At 39.4% G+C, this 20,941-nt stretch overlaps 1 protein-coding gene across 3 annotated transcripts in view; it reads left to right on the top strand.

The window, feature by feature from the left end:
• Window positions 1-6,104: 6,104 nt before the first annotated feature.
• The window catches only part of LOC117472245 (tetraspanin-18-like), a 33,605-nt gene continuing 18,768 nt past the window's right edge, over window positions 6,105-20,941 (top strand). Inside the window, exons 1-2 of one of the 3 annotated variants that reach the window (XM_034117419.1) lie at window positions 6,105-6,252; window positions 16,163-16,239. Coding sequence is in view for 2 of the 3 variants with exons in the window: in XM_034117417.1 (XP_033973308.1) it covers window positions 9,745-9,784; window positions 16,163-16,239 (117 nt within the window). In the remaining variant the exon portion in view is untranslated. Of the gene's footprint in view, window positions 6,253-9,665; window positions 9,785-16,162; window positions 16,249-20,941 lie in introns of those variants that run through there. The other 2 variants (XM_034117418.1, XM_034117417.1) reach the window with 2 other exon arrangements.

Genomic DNA, 20,941 nt, shown 5'->3' with positions numbered 1-20,941 from the left:
TTCACTGGTGGTGGGCGGCTGATTTGACACGGACAAGCTGTCATGCTGGATGGCAGGTGATGTTTTGGGACGAGGGAGAAAAGAGCAATTTGTATGCAGAGTGAGTCTTCTTTCTGTTTGACTTACGGAAAGGCTGAAGTGTTTTATCTCATCTGTGCCGTCTGACATTCTGTTCTTCAAACAAAAACTGCTGCTTTGTTTGTCTGCACCATATGTCTCTGTGTATTAAGCAGAAGGTGTTGTGACCTTGCCAGACACATTTCTTCGCACATACATTTTCTGGAGATTTGAAACATGGGAATACATATTTCTTTTGTATTGCAAACAATGGTTTTTTAAAACAAGTGGCTGCAGCCAACCATTGTGCTTCCAGAGAGAGCACTATCGTTATAAGCTGAATACAAATCCCCGAGATGTGTTATGGTTTCCCACTGTGAGTGGCATCTCACCCACTGTGAGAGCGGGAAGTCTTTGCATTATTTAAAAAATCACCCTCCCGGTCCTTGCAGGTTGAGCAAAAAACAAACTGTTCATCTGTGTTTATACACAAGGAGAGAAGGTGCCTCAAAACTGAAAATGTGGATGGCCCACACATGGAGAAGGTGGTGAGGTTTTACTCATGGCCGTCCCTGAACGAGCTCCCTGGTGTCTGTCACACTCTGCCAGCCGGTGTTCTTCACTCAGAGGAGGGAACACAGGTGTTCAAGGCTCAGCAGCAGGAGGATGACAATGCTTCTCTGCAGTTAGCTGTGTGGGCTGTAGCCTGAAAACCTTCAGGCTACAGAACAATACCCAGCTGAGTTATTGAAATTGATTTTAGATATCCGAAAGGACCTCATGTTTCTTGCACAAAGCAAGGAAAGGAACAAATAGTCTTTATTTGTGCAGCACGATGCAGTAAGATTAAAAGAAAACCAGGATACAGACAACTTAAAAGCAAGATTAAAAAATGATATTAAAAAGGTTTAGTTTGAGTTTTCCTTGTATGGAGGTGTTACTATCATGTATAACTTAGTGATAACACTTCAATTTCAATTGTTAAAGAGCCAGGAAGCCCATTTAAAGATCCTGAAATAGGTGTGATGTGCTGCAGCTGCATGTTCTGCAAGATGAAGTCGGTAAGTGAAGAGAGTACTGCAAAAGTCCATAGGGGGAACAAAGACATATGATTCAATCTCTTTGCATCACAAAAAGTAAGATTCAGTTAAAGGATATTAAAACATTTAGGATCACCAGACACTTACAATATGTACAGTTGTGTTACGTCCACTTAGTTTACCAATGTGTTATCATATCATTTATGGTATTTGTGAAGGATGAATAAAGAAAAGCCATACAGTATAGAAAAGACTCTAGCCATATATCAATCTTCTCATATTTAACATCCATTGTAATTTTTTTCGTCAGGAAAGCATAAACTATTATAAATCAGGACTATATCAGAGTTAGTTTGTTTTATGTTTTGATTTGCCGATAAAAACAAGCTTTATAAATGACCAAATGAAGTGAGCCATTTGATTTGCTGGTTGAAACTAGCCATTGGCCAATTGAATAGAGTTTATTGATTGGTCGATTCAAATAAGCCGCTTGATTTGTCTTGGAAATAAGCCACTCGATTGACTCAATGAAACAAACAATTGGATTGGTCTGTAGTCATTTGATTGGTTGATTGAACTGAGTCATTTGATTGGTCGGTTAAAACAAGCAATTTGATCAGACCATTGCATCAAGTCATTTGATTGTCCGATTATAAGAGGCTGTTTGATTGGCTGAATCAAACATCCATTTCATTGGCCTATTGTCTATTATTGTCTGAATCTTATTATATAACTAACAAAATACCATGTTCAAGATTCAAAATTAAAAGGTTTATTGTGATAACATACAGTTGCACACCTACTGTGTAATTATGTAATGTTATCCTGGCACCAAGATAACAGGGTCCTGACCTCCTCTCTGTACGTCTGTGATCAGGCAAACTTCACGATAGTGTTCATGGCAGCTTTCATGACAGAACTCTGAAGAATCGAAAGAGGATGAAGAGTAATCAAAATCTTATATTGTCATCGAATGTCGTGGCGTGCTGGCCAATTTGCGGCTTGAACAGTAAATCCAATTTCCCCCAAACAAAACTTGTATAGTAATGGTTCAGGGCTGAGGATTAAAACAGGTCAACATAGAGTCATAGTCTAAGCGTCTAAGTCCAACCATGATATAATATATAATTTTAGCACACATCCATCCATCCATTATCCGTGGTCGGGTCGCGGAGGTAGCAGTTCCAGCAGAGAGCCCCAAACGTTCCTTTCCCTGGCCACATCAACCAGCTCTGACTGGGGGATTCCAAGGCGCTCCCAGGCCAGCTAAGAGACATAATCCCTCCACCTGGTCCTAGGTCTACCCCTCGGTCTCCTCCCAGCTAAACGTGCCTGGAACACCTCCCTAGGGAGGCGCCCAGGTGGCATCCTTACTAGGTGCCCGAACCACCTCAACTGGTTCCTTTCGACGCAAAGGAGGAGCGGTTCAACTCCGAGTCCCTCCCGGATGACTGACCTTCTGCTGAGAACCATGACCTCAGATTTGGAGGTGCTGATCCTCATCCCAGCTGCTTCACACTCGGTTGCGAACCGATCCAGTGAGTGCTGAAGGTCGCAGGCCGATGAAGCCATTAGAACCACATCATCTGCAAAAAGCAGTGGTGCAATCCTTAGTCCACCGAACTGCACACCCCCTCCCCCACGACTACGCCTCGAAATCCTATCCATGAATATTACAAACAGGATTGGTGACAAAGCGCAGCCCTGGCGGAGGCCAACCCTCACCGGAAATGGGTCCGACTTACTGCCGAGGACCCGGACACAGCTCTCGCTTTGGGAGTACAGAGATTGGATGGCCCTGAGTAGAGACCCCCTCACCCCATACTCCTGCAGCACTTCCCACAGTAACTCCCTGGGAACCCGGTCATACGCCTTCTCCAGATCTACAAAACACATGTAGACCGGAGAAGCGTACTCCCAGGCCCCCTCCAGGATCCTTGCGAGAGTAAAAAGCTGATCCGTCGTTCCACGACCAGGACGGAATCCGCATTGTTCCTCCTCAATCTGAGGTTCGACAATCGGCCTGACCCTCCTTTCGAGTACCTTATGGCGCATTTCCACTACACGGTCGGCCTCGGCCACGCTCGGTACGGCTCGGTACGGCTTGGCCGCGTTGGGCCTTAACAGGGCCGACTCACTTCATGCTGCGCTTCCATTACAGTTTAGGAACTGGGGTAGTTACTATAGTAACGCAGTGTAGGCGGAGCCCTGACGTCATCTTCAATGAGAACTCCAGAAACACAACACAGCCGTTAGCTGTTAGCACTCAGAGCTCACAGCTCCTTATATATGTTCAGAAACTCGACAAAAGTTAAACAAGTACACACCACAGACTGCCTGTGTCATGGTGAATACAGTCGCTGCTTTATTTATGTCTGTATAGGCCGTTGTTGTGAGTGTGGATGGTCGGAGCATATACTGCGTTAGCTTAGCCAATCTCCATCTAGAAAAACACGCATTTTAAAAGGTTTTTCGCCTGCCGTCTGTCTGCAGACTTGACAAAGCATTAATTCATGGTTTTTACTAACCGGTATCAGTATGTTGTTACTTCGGCATCATTTTGAAACGTGTATTACAATTAAATCACGGTCAAATATGTCCATCTTGTTGTAGTTGTAGCCCCCTTGCCAGCGCTCCTCTCTCTAGTTTAGCATACTCGGCCCGACTCAGCCCTGTTTGTTGGCCCCGATAGAACCACAATTTTGTCGGGCCAGAAAAGAGGTGAAAAAGTGGCCCCGGGCCGGGCCGGGCCGTAACTAGGCCTAGTGGAAGCGCAACCAAAAACGGGCACGGCACGACACGGCACGCTTAAAGCGAGCTCCGCGCTGTAGTGGAAATGCGCCATTAGAGTAAACTTTCCCGGGAAGGCTGATTGTGATGCCTCTATAATTAGCACACACCCTCTGATCCCCCTTTTTGAAGGTTACTCAAGAATAGCGTTTCACATGTTTGCCTTGTTTATTATGGTTGTTTTAGTTTTATGAACAAATTATTTGTTGGATGTTTTATTATTTTCTCAAAATCATTGTCGACTACACTGTTAAAGGGAACACAATAAACTGTGTGCAGCATCTAATGATCAAACAGCAGTAGGTCACCTTGCCTACAGGCATCATGGCTGCACTGGCCCATCAACCAAATCTGCAGCAGTCAATTAAAGTGAACCCAGCGTTGGTGGAAACACAGAGCTTACACAAGTGGAGAGAAAGGAGGACTAGATGTGTCATCCTTTTTATCTCTGCCCTCATTCTATATTCTTCAGTTGTTTTCGTGCAGCGTGTGAGTGATGGCTTCCTACATTTAGCTGCTGCAGATTAGCAGTTATCTGAGCTGAGAGCAAATTCAAGATCAAGAGATGAGAAGGGCAAACTGTGCATGTTTTTCTTTAGAGGTTACTTTGTAGTGTAATATTTCTGACGTGGTACTTTTACATGGATTGGTTTATGAATTACAATGGGAAAAGAAAATGCTGAGTGATTCATCAAAAATTCACAACTGATGATTTATTGCAGATGCACACATTTTGAGTAGTAGTAGTAGTAGTAGTAGTAGTAGTAGCAGTGGCGAGCCGTGACTTTTATACCTAGGCCCTCTGACCTCTGTCCTTTTGGATGAAGCACTTGATGGCGGGGTCATGCAGCTGATCCTTTGCCACTCCAATTTATCATTGTAACTCAATCTTGAAAATGACTCGGTTAATAATTTCGCAACGATGTCATCACTATCACTGACATGAGCCATCATGAACGAACTTATGCTAATCTATCGATCATAAATCTATCGATTAGATTTATGATTCGAAAATTATAAAAGTAGGGTAGACAAGTGGATATTATCCGGCTGAACAAAACGTGCATTTATCTAACAGGTTCGTTTTCCACAGACCTTATTTCGAGCTATTTTCCAAAACCCTATGGAGAAATCCCATTGCTTTTTTGTCGAGGGAACCCTTGCGCAGCTTACTTCCGGGTTTTAGGACGCGTCACTGCACCACTATAACACACATGCATAAACTTCACAGCGGGCGGAACTTGTGATAAAGTCCGCGAAAATAAAGCTCACCCATTTAGAGGGAAGATATGATTGGTCAATTGTACTGTCATTTGACATTACTCTCTCATTGAGTTACTATAGCTGGCCCTCTGTGAATTTACAGCAGGACAGTAACTCGCAGAGAGGGCCAGACGAGCTTCTTTCATTTAACCCTTCACATTCCAACAGAAACTGAACAGGCAGATTCGAAGGATTTATTTCTTTGGAAATGTTATTTTAAATACAATTAAATCAAATTATTGTTTGTAAAACTAATGAAAAATATAACTAAACAAATATTTTTTAAAAATATGTTTTTTTTTTTATGTTTTCAAATATTTTTTTTTTTAATATCTTAGGCCCTCAGAGAGGGCCTATAGGGCCCTGGCGGCTCACCACTTAGTAGTAGTAGTAATAGTAGTAGCAGTAGTTTACTTTACTTTTTAGCCTTTGCCGGATCTAGACTTTTTTCCAAGCAAAATGCATGATCACTTTCATATATGAAAGTGATCATGCATCATCATACATTTATAAAATAAGATAATGTTCTTCAGATGGAACTATTTAACAGTATAATGTAGTTAGATATTGCACCACCTCCACCAACTGTCAAATGTGTTTCAACATCAGTAACAACATTCTAATAATCTGATATAACAGTATATGATAACATAATTAACCCATCAATTAGTCTACGATTTACTTTAATAGAATATTCAGAATAAATGTTGCTGGTAACTATTTTTGTAATTTGTTTGTGACACGAGTATTTGTTAGACTCTATTGTTGGTCGGCCTACTTTTCGCACCCATACACTGTTTATGTAAAGCTCCCAACACTGATCTGGTCGTACCTGATTTCAGTAACATCTGTTCCAGAAGTAGTTTTATTCTGAAATGCGGTACCGGAAGCGAGTGCGTAGTGCTTTAAATGTGAATGTAAACGCTACCAACAGCTCACATCGAGGAATGAACACGAGTCTGCAGACTCCCCTTCAACTGCTGGAGGCGTGACTGTTTTACAGGGGTTTGTTGGAATTAATAGTTTTTCGGGAGACAGTTTACTTCACTCCTACAACCGATAAAAGACACGTTTCTGAGAAAGAATCTCTCATCTTTCAGCGGTAAGTTACAGCGGTTTATTTAACGTACAGCAGCCTACAGTTTACAAACAGTACCTTCATACAGCAGTGTTTAAGTTTGTATTTAACTGCTAGCTTAATTATTTACTCCAGAAAATACGTTAAATTAATGATTTTGGCAGCTATATTCACCAACTTTCATATGTGTAACCACAGTTTAGTGTTCATTGGTGACCGTAAAAACTTGTGATAAAGTAATATAGTGATAACTATATATACTGTTAAGTACCACTTTACATTATTACAAATGAATGAGAACAAGGCTAATTTGGGTGCAAGAGTTTAAATAGGCTAACTTTTGATAACGGCAGCATATTTATTTTTGAAAAAAGATAATACTTGCTATACGTGTCTAACGCCTAGATAGAGTTGTAAATAAATAAATAAATGTAATCACAGTTTGATGTCCACTAAATCATTTGGGACAGGGTTGAATTCACTGTTATCTGTATAGGCAGAAACAAGATTTTGTATTTATTATTATTATTATTATTATTATTATTATTATTATTATTATTATTATTATTATTATTATTATTATTATTATTATTATTATTTATTAATCAAATGAACATGTCAGCCGATGAGTCACAATAAATCAAAGTGTAGAAATGCACAATATAGCCTACTGTATTTTTTAGGTCTATTACATAAGAGCACTGACTAGCTCTTTGCACACTGTAAAACATTTCTGCTCAGAACATACTTTTTCACAATTCTTTAATAATAACAACAAAAATGAAGAATTTTTATTTTTTTATTTTTTATAGGATAGGATGTTACAGTGTTTGTTTATGTGGGGCTGCAACCTATTTCTTTCTGCTGATTATTTTGTCAAGAAATGATTTCATAAAACTGTCAGATCAGACAAAGAAGGATAGAGGAAAATCTTCACATCAGAGAAGCTAAAAAAAATACATTATTTGCGTGAGCTTAAAAACTGACTTGAATGGTGAATCAGATATTGAGAGAGTCTTAGACTATGTTGTTGTTTTTTCATGTTACATGTTTATATTGGGACCAGTGATTGTGCTCTCAAACATCCTTCAGCACCAGCCTCAAATATCTTATTGGATGGAATATCTATTTGTTCTGATATATAAATATAGATAATGCAGGAGTATCAGTAAACATAAACAAATATAAAGAAAGTACAACCAACAAAGGCAGTTAGGATATCAGAATCAGAATACCTTAATGCTAAAAACCAAATTCTCTGTTGACAATTCACTAGCCAGCTTTATGTTTGGAAAAAAAAAAAAAATCTCTAAATAAGAGTTGAGTATCTGCCATGGCGGCGAGTGGAGTGGCTAAACGAGCATCCAGTGAGTCCATTTGGCTGCGGGAAGTTGCTACTTTCACAGCTTTTTACATCTGTGCAACACATACTCTGACCCTTTGCATGGTTTTTGTTTTTCTTCTGAGAGCCTTAGCCTGTTATTGAGAGACTCATCTTATTTTCTGTGTGAAGTTTTCTCTGCATGCATAAATTAGTTTGGCACATCAATGCTCACCATCTGCATGAAAAATAATATTCAGGACAGCAATGCCAAAAGGGGTTGTGTTACAAGTTAAAGGGAAAATCCACCCTAAATTCACCCGATGGCCATTTTGACCAAGCTGACTTATTATTCTTTTTAAATAATCAATAAAGCCTTTAGTCTAAAAAGTGTCAGAAAATAATACGATACATGCATTGTAATGTGAAAGCCCAATGTGAAGAACCAACAGTCCAAAACTGAAGAATATAAGATTTAAATTAATGTAAATCAGGGGAGAAAAAGCAACAACAGGCATTAGCATTAGCCATACTAGTAGCCTGGCTTTAGAGAAGACAATCTGTCGATCTGTTTGTCCAACACTTTGGTCCGCACTGAAATATCTCAAAAACTACTAAATACATTTCCCACAAAATGTACAAATATAGATGCTTCTCCTGAGGATCTTAAGTGCCACCATGAAGTTGACATTTTGTTTGACATCACCTCTAGGGCCAGCAAGAGGTTGACAGTGGTAGTGTTGTTGTGGTTAGCATTGTTGTGGACTCTCGGTCTTGTTCATTGATAAAAGATTAACTAATCTTCTAAACTGTTCCTTATGAATTGACAAACCGACTGTTGGTTTCCAAACCTATATTCTTTGTATATTTCCTGAGTGTGAAAGGATTTAAAAAGTTGACATTTTTTGTCAGTTTGTCTCCCAGTTGTCAAGCTCATGCCACAGAACGTTACAAATCTGCAGTTTGATTCCAGGACTATTGTTGCATGTCGCAGCCCATTATGGCGCATTTCCACTACACGGTCGGCCTCGGCCACACTCGGTACGGCTCGGTACGGCTTGGCCGCGTTGGGCCTTAACAGGGCCGACTCACTTCATGCTGCGCTTCCATTACAGTTTAGGAACTGGGGTAGTTACTATAGTAACGCAGTGTAGGCGGAGCCGTGACGTCATCTTCAATGAGAACTCCAGAAACACAACACAGCCGTTAGCTGTTAGCACTCAGAGCTCACAGCTCCTTATATATGTTCAGAAACTCGACAAAAGTTAAACAAGTACACACCACAGACTGCCTGTGTCATGGTGAATACAGTCGCTGCTTTATTTATGTCTGTATAGGCCGTTGTTGTGAGTGTGGACGGTCGGAGCATATACTGCGTTAGCTTAGCCAATCTCCATCTAGAAAAACACGCATTTTAAAAGGTTTTTTCGCCTGCCGTCTGTCTGCAGACTTGACAAAGCATTAATTCATGGTTTTTACTAACCGGTATCAGTATGTTGTTACTTTGGCATCATTTTGAAACGTGTATTACAATTAAATCACGGTCAAATATGTCCATCTTGTTGTAGTTCTAGCCCTCTTGCCAGCGCTCCTCTCTCTAGTTTAGCATACTCAGCCCGACTCAGCCCTGTTTGTTGGCCCCGATAGAACCACAATTTTCTAGGGCCAGAAAAGAGGTGAAAAAGTGGCCCCGCGCCGTGCCGCGCCGGAACTAGGCCTAGTGGAAGCACAACCAAAAAAGGGGACGGCAAGACACGGCACGCTTAAAGCGAGCTCCGCGCTGCAGTGGAACTGCGCCATAAGTCTACCAATGTTAGCTGTCACTCGGCTAAACAATCGATAAATAATCTTTAAAAAAACAGACATATGAGGATAAAACCCTCTCAAATCCAGTCCAGCCACAAGCCATGATTTGATTCTGTTTTTTCTTGAGGAGTCCGTGTTGCTCTCGGTCTCACCACATCCACTTCCTGAGAGTTCAGGTCGTGTGTCTCTCTAGAGGACAGGCATTGTGGCGAGGGGGAACCTCAGGTCCATCTGTCCCTTCTTTTCATGAGCAGCACTGAGGCACTTAGTCTATTTGTGGTACACAGCATGGCCACTGCAGCCGGACAAAAGGAACAGCAGAGCTCAGGGGGAGCGATACGCAAGGACTGGCTGTTACTTTACTTCCCATCCCGCCTGCAGAGCGTCTCATGGGGGAGCTTTGGGAGGAACGCTGCTGGTGGGACAGAGGTCTGACAAATAGAGCCCTTCATTACTGTAGACCTGAGACGCCTTAAGGCTGTCAGTGTTCAATTTATTTTGTTCTTTACTTGGCACATTTTGCCGAAGTTATTAAGCACTTTGCTTGTTCTTTTTAAAGAAAAAATAGGTTTGAATATTTCAATTTTTTCCTTAAAAGTTCATTTACCAATTAATATATTCTTCAATATATAAAATAGTGAAAAACATTAGATCCCTAAGTAGAAAGTGAACTCTTTCAATTAATTTTTGTTTACTTTGACTAACAATCTAAAATCCCCCAAAAAAATGTGTATAACCTTTTTATAATTTCTATTCCTGAGACAGTGAATTCATTTGTCCAAAAAAAAGAGATCACGGTTGGTACATCCAAACAAAAAAGAATATGCGATTTATTTTTTAGCCAAAACTCAAAATCTTCAGAATCGCGATTTTCTGCTTTTAAGATTGTATTATTTTGTAAATGAGGTTTTGAACGGTTAATCGGACAAAAAGAGCTGTTGAAAGATGTTACCGTGGGAAATTTGAAGAAAGTAGTAGTTGTTTTGGTCCAGAAGCAGCTGTGTTGGAAAGTTCAATATAATCTTTTTGGATGGAAGAAACGTTTTTCTGCTAGTTTTATTTATTTTCCGGGTTTCTATGTTTAGAAGGATTTTGTAGGCAAAAAGACGTAAACTTATCCAGAAAAACTCAAGAAAATATTAAGAATTCTCTGTAATGGATGTTTTTATTTTATCATGTGTTAAACCTGCACATGTCTTTCTGCTAATGAGACATTCGTGGTAATCTGTTGAAAAAAGGAAGAGGGTCGTTTCCTTGATTTGTTGATTGAATTAGGAGCCTTTAACACGACCTATTCTTCTCAAACATACTGCAGACACATACGGCTCTTTCAAAGGGTTCTGGTTTTAACGAGATTAAATTCAGTCAAAGTGAATTAAAAGGCAGATGGTCTCCCTCCAGAGAGCGACCCCGACCCCGAACTCTGCTCTGCTGCAGCACGAGGGTCTCTACCAGCTCTTCTCTCTCCTGGCTGTCTTTCTCCTAACACATGTTGAGTTCCTGTGTTAGTCAACTACACAACTTATTTAACTCTTAAGCTGTGTAAGATCTTCACCATAAATTAGAAATGGAAAATATAAGTGAGAGTATAAAAGACACATAAAACAAAACAAGCATCACTAAATGTAGCTGGTAAAATTAGGTTTAAATATTCAACATCTTAAAGATTGTTTATGAGACAACACAGAAATTGTTTGTTTAATCTATATTCTACCAAATGACTTTGTTTCTCTGAAGAAGTGTTGTTAAATGGACTTTTGGTGACCAAATATTAACTTTTGGTCAAAAAGTGGTACAAAAACATTTCAGTTTCATATAATGGGATCACTTTGAGGTCTGATCCTACATGCTGACATTTGTAGTTTCAGTTAAATGTAATACCTGGTTTGATTTGTGGAACTGTGGTATGTGTAGCAAATATTTAGCTCATATTAAAAAATGTTAAACATACTAACTGAACGAGAAAGAATGTTAACATTAGCTATTTAGCACTAAACACAAATAACAGCTGGGGCAGATGGAACTTTCATTAGTATTTGGTCATACGTCTGTATTGTACAGCCAGGAGACAGATAGCTTAGCCTAGCATAAAGAGTGGAAGCAGGTGAAACAGCTAGCTAGATTCAGTTTGGGTAAAAATATAATTTTTTGGCTGTCAGTTAAACTAACGTTTCGAAAATATATATATACCTTTATAAAATATGTTGCATTGTTAAAAAACAATCCAGTGAACCTTTATACTTCTGAGATTGTTTCATACAGGTAATAGTTTGAATCCTAAAGACTTAAAAGTTTCTCATGAGTCACAACCAACAGATTCATATATTGGACAAAATCGACTGTATCAAATGATAATGAAGTTAATGAATCAAAGAGAGAAATGTCTCTCAAAATCACAACTGAAAACCAGCTGTTGGTGCAAAAGGAAAAGTCAGAAGATCAACAAAGTCGGTACGATTCATCCTCTGGGGAACATGAATGCCTGTACAGTTTAGTCTGGACCAAGTGGTTGTATTGCAATAAACCTGGCTATTTTATTTCAGTTTGTATTTGAGGGCTGTTGATCGTTTGAATTTGGTAGTAGGGAATCATGCAGCAGAACGGACATTACATAGATCTAGAAGCTTCTTGACTCAAGCACACGGCAAAGGAAAGACAAGTTTTCTGAATATTTTGTTATCGGAAATAGCAGACCTGACATGTTAACTAATGTTTAGAAAGTCACTCCTGGGTTTAAAAGCTGGCTCATGACTCATTAAATTTAAGAATTTACAATATAACGATAATTATATCCAACAGTACATTGCATGCAGTGTGGTAGCTTTAAGTGCATTCTGCCACAGCAAAATTCTTGGGCACCAGTTGCTGTGGTCTTATAAAACACAAAAGAAATGGTGCAGCTGTAACACAGTGGCTAAATCACCAGAGCATTTGGCGCCGAGCCACCCCTAGACACTGTTAACACGTGGGAGCCAATAACTCAGAGCCTGAATATGTCCGCTGAGGGAAACCAGCAGACAGTATTTCTCCGTTTATTCTCCCAAACCTGAACCAGATGGTTTCTTTTACACAGTGAGGCAATTACAGCGAGAGGAGGCTGCTGCATGTGTGGTCCCGCTCAGACCAGGGGTTCACGACAGAGTTAGATCATCTGCATACAAAATTGCTTTTCGTCAAACCCTGTGCATTGATTTCACTTAATGAACAGCTAATAGAAGTGGCGATGTGCAGGTGGGACGCATCTCTTCTCCGCCTCTGCGTCCAACTCTCAGGTTCTTGTGTAATTGGGTCTCTGGAGGATTTACTTTCATCTTTTTAAGGTACGACAGCTCAGCACTCTGAAATGGCACTGAGGTGCTGAAGTGTTGGCGGAAATTGGGAATTATTCTCTTTTCATCACATCTTCTGAAGCCATTCTTTGACTTTTATAGCAATCCGATAAAAAAAAATGTGTCTGGTCAAGATTCTCTGGGTCTATTGTGTCAGTTTATGCACACTCTTGCATATTTCAGGCATTGGTTGAGATTTCAAACCTGCTTGCTCTGACTGACATGCACTGGAGCAGTCATTTTGTCAACTGTGTGAATGTGTTGACACATCAAAAAGGCAGAAGCAGCTTTTGATCTTGTTTCATCAGAGTTCATGTTAGAATTTCATCTCAAACATATCATTAAGCACTTCAGAGATGAAAAACGGTTACTCATATATCCTCAAAAAATGTTCAGATGGTGCAGCATTAGTCACCTTCTCACTTCATCTGCACATGAATGTGATTTTGTTTTGTAAAGAAATGGAGCAAGTAAGAAACGGGGAGAAGGGCTTATTTTTGTGTGGGCAGCAACTGCCGTCAACAGATCTGGTCCTACACATGCGTGAGTCATGTGCCTTCTGTTTGAAAGGCCTGCAGCTTCTGCACAGCTGCCAGCAGAAACCTGTATCTGTGTGCAGGATTAAGAGACCATCACCTGCTCCTTTAAAATGCATTATTATTTAACCTCAACTATAGTCATAATACTTATTTAAGAGCGGTTATTACAGTTCATCCATGGAGTGATTCCTTCTGGGGGTTTTTTCTTTGAAGTTTCACCCTGTTTTTGTGGAGTTTTTCCTCTTTAAAATAAAACTCTGGAGGGCGTAAAAATTGCTTGGTAAATTAAAAAACAGATTAAGTTCACTGAGGTCAACTTTGTCCAAGAATATACAGTACTGTATGTACATACACAGCATCACTTTGAAGTACCTTCCCCTACTGCATAGTGACCAGCACAAACAGTACAAGTACATTGAATGTTGAATACAGGCAAGAGTTTGAGAACAATATTGTTATTTGATATATATGATGTAAACCTATACAGAACGCCAATATTATTTTTTGTGTGTCTTTCGTAAAAATGTTCAGACGAAAAGGGTTTTCGCTGACTTTTTTGTGTTTTGTATATTTAGTTTGAAGTTACAGTCAAAAAAAAAATCTGGACAAAATCTTAATATCTGAATAAAACATGATAAAACTCAAAAATAAATGTTGTTGCAGCAGATGCAGTCAAAGTAGGAAAAAAATGCAGATAAAAAAAAAAATATGAACAATAAAGATTTTTAATAAGGTGTAAAAAAAACACATGTACACAAGTAGGTAACAAGTAAAATAAATTGGTTTTCTGGTAAATCTGTCCAGAATTCTGAATTTTTTTTATGTTAAATTCTGAATAAACGACATTCAAAACTTTTGTTTATCCTGATTGTTGCACAGTTTATAATAAATATCTATGATACAGAGTAAAAAAAGATTTTGAAATATTGCATTTTTTTATATCTCTGATCCAAACCCTATTATATTATCAAAGCTAAGTCAAAGTCAGAGACAATCTTACTTATCCTAAAGCTGCTTTTTTAAAGTTTTAGTTTCTTTGATCCAGAATGAGCTGGAAACAATGGCCTGCTCACCAGCTCCCACAGATCAATACATGTTGGCTCACAGGGGATCGCGGTCATGTCCAATATTAAACAAAAGCTTTGTCGGCGGTGCAATCCGAAACAAAAGAGCAGCTAAGTACAGAAGGATTAGTTTGTGCACTTTTAATTCCGCTGCAGTATTGTGTGTGTGTGTGTGTGTGTGTGTGTGTGTGTGTGTGTGTGTGTGTGTGTGTGTGTGTGTGTGTGTGTGTGTGTGTGTGTGTGTGTGTGTGTGTGTGTGTGTGTGTGTGTGTGTGTGTGTGTGTGTGTGTGGTGTGTGTGTGTGTGTGTGTGTGTGTGTGTGTGTGTGTGTGTGTGTGTGTGTGTGTGTGTGTGTGTGTGTGTGTGTGTGTGTGTGTGTGTGTGTGTGGTGTGTGTGTGTGTGTGTGTGTGTGTGTGTGTGTGTGTGTGTGTGTGTGTGTGTGTGTGTGTGTGTGTGTGTGTGTGTGTGTGTGTGTGTGTGTGTTGTGTGTGTGTGTGTGTGTGTGTGTGTGTGTGTGTGTGTGTGTGTGTGTGTGTGTGTGTGTGTGTGTGTGTGTGTGTGTGTGTGTGTGTGTGCGTGCGTGCGCTGCCTCAATCTGCACCTTTCCCGCTTCACAGTTAGTCATCTCTATTCATGATCAAACACTTCTGCAGTTTTGAATCACGTTTAAAAAAACATGAATCACGCAGCACTGTGCATTATTGGAGCATGATGAATCACTCGATTACTAAAGTGAGTTTTTCCCCTTTTTGGCGTTTACCACGGCCTGATGTACTGTATTGTATGTAGCGTGCAATACCATCGCAGCAACAACATCCATCATCAATTTGCTGCTCGCATGTGGGGGTTGCTATAGAAACAGCTAGACATGATGTGGACTACAAAGATCACAGTGTGAAATCATCTTTGTTTTGTCTCTTTGGAAAACTTTTGCATCATGGCCTATGAAATATATTGGAACCTGTGTGTTAAAAGTCTTATAGCATGGATTCTCTTCAGCTGTGTAATATAGAATCATAATGGTAAACAACTCGTACAGAATGCAGTTCCATTTGAAAAGGATATTTGTCTTTAACTCAAAAGGAGTTTACAGTCATGCTATTCTTTGAGCTACATGTTAATATCATGCTCAAAATGACAAAAACAACATGTTGATGTTCATTAGTTGAATTATTCACCATGTTCACTATCTTATTTATGCGTAAGCATTTGCTAATTCGCACTAACTATTGGACAGAATTAAAGTCCCCCCCCCCCCGCCTAAAACGCCTCAATTAGACTCTCACTTACTTCTGCGACAAAGTGACATCACTACGTAACACTCACGCTTCTGTTGGCTAGCGCACAGATACATTGTACGTGATACACTAAGGGGCAGGACAACTCTAAGTGGTTGACCAATCACAACAGAGCCGACAAGCTAACCAATCAGAGCAGACTCTGCTCCAGTTTCAGACAGAGAACACAGAAAAATACCTTTTTGAACATTAAAGCATGTAATCATGTGACAAAATACAAATATGAACCTGAAAATGAGCATAATAGGGCCCCTTTAAAGAACCTTATGGTGTTCGAAGATCACCAAAGTTATTCAGATTTATCCTCTGGAGAATATGACATCTGATTTTCAAATATTATGGCAAACAAACCATCTACTGTCATGGAAAAATAACTGTTAAGCAATTTATACCAATTATATTGTTATTATGCAATAACATATGAGATCCAGACGCACAGTATTTTACATCAGGCATTTAATATATCGCAATCCAAACTGGTTTACTGTCCCACTTTGTGATTATTTAGAGCTTTAATATGTTTAACCTGTGCTTCCTTATGAACCCAACAGTAACTCCTCTGTTTTCTCTCTGCAGCTGATGTAAAGCAGTTGGAGGTCAAGGGTCCAACCTGCCGTTCTCCCACCTACATTTCAACCGAGAGCCATAAACAGGTACATATGGTAGGATGCTTTCTGTTGCTACTCAGTCACACTGACCTCTCACTCCTTTGTCACACATTTCTGGGTCGTTTGTTAGAGGGGAAAACTTAAAGGGGACCTATCATGCAAAATGCACTTTTGTACGTCTTTTATACATGAATATGTGTCCCCGGTGTTCCAGGGAACTCACCAAGTGTCAGAAAACACAACCCTCTCTATTTTCCTCCATACCCAAATCTCTAAAAAAGGGGCTGCAACGGATCTGATAAAAACTGATCCAGATTTGAACACTGTCCTGACGTCAGGACGGTGGCGCTACGGCTATTGGGCCAACTCTCCACCAATCAGGAGGAGACAGCCACGGCCATTGCCGTTCGAAAGCGCTGGAGACGCTGTAGTACATATGCCAGGCCTGTAGGTGGTGCTGTTCTCACAGAATCAGACCTTGCAAAAACAGGGCTAAAAAAGTGCAATTTGAGCGAAATGAGGCATGGCTAAAATGCATGATCTGTTTGGTATTTTGAAAAAAAAAAAAGTATAAATATGACTTATATAGGTATGGTCCTATACTATATTATTCAAATATAGCATGATAGGTCCACTTTAAGTATTTTGGAAATAACAAAAAAAAAACTGCAGAATATCCTACACACAGGATTTAAGTTTTCCAAAGAAAAAGTTAAACATATTCTATTATTAAATATTAATTTGTGCAGCCTTTTTGGAGGTATACATTGCAATTATTTTACTGTTTCTAATGCTAAAGTGCTTATTTTATTATTAATTGGGTCCAGTATACAAACATTACTTTGTTCTGGTTAAGTTCAAACTGCTCTCTACAGACAGAGTAATGATTGTGAATCCCAGAGGTCAGACTGATCAAATGAAGTCCAATTAAAGTAACGTATTTACACTGTCTGTGATGTTCAGGCGCTCCGTCGACTTCAATAGAAACATACTACTGTTTATTTATGCAGTTTCACTTAAAGTGCAGTATTATTTACTATTTCAGTCTGGAACGTGATTTTATTTGAGGTTAATGTATCTCCTCACAGTGTGTCTGACTAAACCACCTGGTGTAAAATGCAGCACACATGCACTCATGCCTACATAATTATGCAAACACACATGAAAGAGTGTGTGTCTGTGGCAGATGGTGAGCTTCACTGTTCATTCCTCTTTACAGTTAAAAGATCGTTTTCGCTGTGTTTATTTCCCTTCATCAGTAAAGCTCGTCAGATGTTTAAACCAAATATTGAACATATATTTTCTTTTGTCTGTCTGTCTCCACTGAGCGAGTGCAGACCTTTGCAAAGCCCAATGGTGCCTTCACATGCTGCTCATGGAAACAGCATGGACACTACAATGAAGATGTGTTGTATTTGACTGTTCATTGAGTTTAAAAAACACGTTGATATATGTTTCAGAGTTGTTGTTACAACTTGATAGGGCGTTCACGTGAATTTATCCCAGCCGGGAACTCGTTTTGATTCTCACATGAATGCAGCAACAATGTCCACACGTCCACCAAGTTTCCTGTCCTTTTCTGGAGAGGAACAGACAGATAAACAGACAGATAAACTAAGCTTTGCAAAGGTAATATACCAGTTTATGTTTTTTAATACAATAGAATCACAAAACATTTTAAAGGTGAAAGAAATCTGCAGGAACTGTTGAACACTTGAAAAAGTACTCAAATATTCGACTTAATAAAAAAATTGTAATATCACTCCGTTACTGTATATACTCTGTTCCAAGTAAACTTAAGGTTTTCACTTAAGTTCATGTAATAAGTATTTTTTACATGAACCTAAGCTGTTATTATTTTGCCAGTGGAATGGGTTCATTTTGAAAAGCAATGTATTTTATTTATGCATCTGCTAGTGAGCCATCACTTACACAGAAGGCATAATACAATTCAACTGCAGGTGAGAGTTGATGTTTTCTGCAATTATGTGGAAAGAAATATGTTTGTATATTGGTACATAATTGGCTATAATAAGAAGGGTTTCTTACTATTTTAGAAATGGGCAAAAATGCAATATTGTGCATCCATAACTATTATATACAGTATATCATGTTAATGTATTGTACGTTTAGTTAAAGGTCCCATCATATGCTTTTCCGGTTATTACCCGTCCCCTTGTGTGTTATGTAGCTTTTTCTGCATGTAAACGGTCTGCAGAGTCACAAACCCTCAAAGTACACCCTGTAGCGAGTAAAACTCTTAACACAGAAAGACCTGTCTGCTGCCCCAGAACGCCTCGTTGGAGATTTCTCTTTTTCCATTGTTTTCTTCTGGACGTCACTAAGTCCAAATGGACCAATCCACACACACACACACTCACTCAGCCTGAGCTCCGCGGTGCTCCGGAAACGACACCAGTAATCCACCTCACACTGTCCGCTCCTCGAGCCTCAAAGGGCGGAGCAGCGAGCCCCGCAACGTAGGGAGGGGGGGGGGGGGGCAGGAGCTCCAACAAGGCGTTTAGGACAGAGAGTGAATACACATGCTATACAGAGATGCTGTATGAGAAACCAATGTGATTTTGGAACATTGAACAATGTAAATCTATTCTAGTAGACCTCAACAATGGAATTATGATTAGAAATGGCCAAGACATGGGACCTTTAAGAAAAGCAGCTGTCAAATAAAAAATACAATGGTAAAAGGTAAAAATAAAATGTTCCCATTTCCCTTGTAATGGAGTAGATACTAAGTAGGATAAGATTTGAAATAATCAAGTACAGTAAAAGTACCTACAAATCTTACTTGGGATGCAGTATTTGAGTAAATGTACCAGCACTTCTCACTGCTGCCATTTTGACCTGAAAAAGTATTATTAAAGTGGCATTAGACCATCAGAGAGAAGAGGATGACGGCATCTTTCTGGTCCTCACGTCAACCTTAATAACAGCTCAGAACTAACAGACTGGAAAAGCAGAACACAGCGTTCTTACTAAAACATGACATGTTTGCCAATAGTGAGTCAAGTAGTATTTTAGGTATGTGTTAAATAATTAAACACATTTCAAACTCTTTTTTTAGGATACAATGTGCACAGTCAGCACACATCATTACATCATTTTCACCTCAATTCAACTTTGAGAAGAACATCACGTTCACTTAGCAAAACAAATTCAAATGCTTCTGAGTAAAAGAAGATTTTAAACTCTTTATGGTATATTTGTGAGGTGTACTCAATATTTTGGGTAACATCACAGCCTTATTGGTATTTTACAAAGCTCTGCTGTACACACTACATGTGTGAGGTTCATGTTATTCTTATCGAAAATGCTACTTTCCATTTATAATCAATAACCTTCTTTTGAGAGAGGCCGCAGACCAATACTGGGTCTTGAATGATTTAAAAAGGTCATAAAATAGACTGGTGCTGAAATGGAACAGAACTTAACCAGATCAATGCTGCATTGGCCCAAGTTTACCCTGATAAAAAGAAGACTCTAACATTCAGACTCGTCCTGAGATACTTTCTGCTTCAAGGATGAGCGCACCTGAAAAGAGTTGTCCTTGTACTAAACAATGTACATCCTTTGACGTTTTATCTATCGCCATCATCAGCTTGTAATTTCAATTTGTCCGGTTATATGGTTTTTGAAAAGTACTTACAAAACTTGACATATACATACATCAGCCAAAACGTAGATTAGATGTATTTCTAAATTGCTAATGTTAGCATGATAGCATCATACCCGCTAAACATTAGCATGCTAACTTGTTGATGTTAGTATTTAGCTTTACCCACCACTTTCCTCAAAACTTGACAGAGATGTTAGCTTTGCTGTACTTTTTATTACAGGTTAGATTCCTTTTTAAACTCCTCTTGTGATTGGCTGATTTCTGTCACGTCACAGTCACGTGGAGCTACACCGATGCAGAAGTGGGCGCGGTTAAATCTCAATTGGGTTGGAAAAATGATACCTGCAAACTGGACTGATTAGATACTTTTTAATCAGTCTCGAAACAACCCACGTAACATTCTCTTCTCGGAAAGACTAATAAAAGAAATCCTAAATGAGTTATTGCATTAATTAAAGAAACAAATGAGAGAGGCTAGCCTGAACCTGAAGTCATGACTTTTTTTATACATAAAAATGTAGCCCAAAAGTGGGGCTTCAGCCCTCTATTGGTTATAATGTAAACTAGGAGTCTGTTTAGTTCTACTCTGCAGAGAAAGGCAAAACATATTTTTCCTTATTTTAAATATGTTTTTGTAAGCAGCAGTGTGAGAGTAGTGGGTGCTCTTCAGGTTTCCAAGTTAAATTGCTTCCATGGCATTAACTTCTGCGCTGCAGCTAATAGGGGAAGAAGTGGGACTTTATTGACCTAATCTGTCTGGAGAGCCTCATTGAAGCAGTTTATTACTTTTTCACTAATTAAAATGAAATTGCTGGCGACCCCTTGAGAGCTTAATTTCTTCTCGCTTCTCCACTTCTATACTTCAACATCTGTTAAGCATTCAGAGCAGGAGCAGACCCATCCAACCTCCACCTTTTATGTTTTCTTCATCCATTGCTTTTCTTTGTTATGCATCTCAGTATCTTTACAAAATCAAAGTGGGTGAAAGAAGATCATTTGATGTTTCACCTGCCTGGCTGTATTTATGGCTATAAGGCACAATGGCAGTCCCTCAATGAGAAAAGGCTGTTCACGTGACAGCTTTTCACAACAGGTAGCTTTCAGCGAGGTTAT

This window comes from Trematomus bernacchii, unplaced genomic scaffold (genome assembly GCF_902827165.1).
Source record: "Trematomus bernacchii unplaced genomic scaffold, fTreBer1.1, whole genome shotgun sequence".
NCBI lineage: Eukaryota > Metazoa > Chordata > Actinopteri > Perciformes > Nototheniidae > Trematomus > Trematomus bernacchii.
This window is presented reverse-complemented; position numbering and strand designations above follow the sequence as displayed.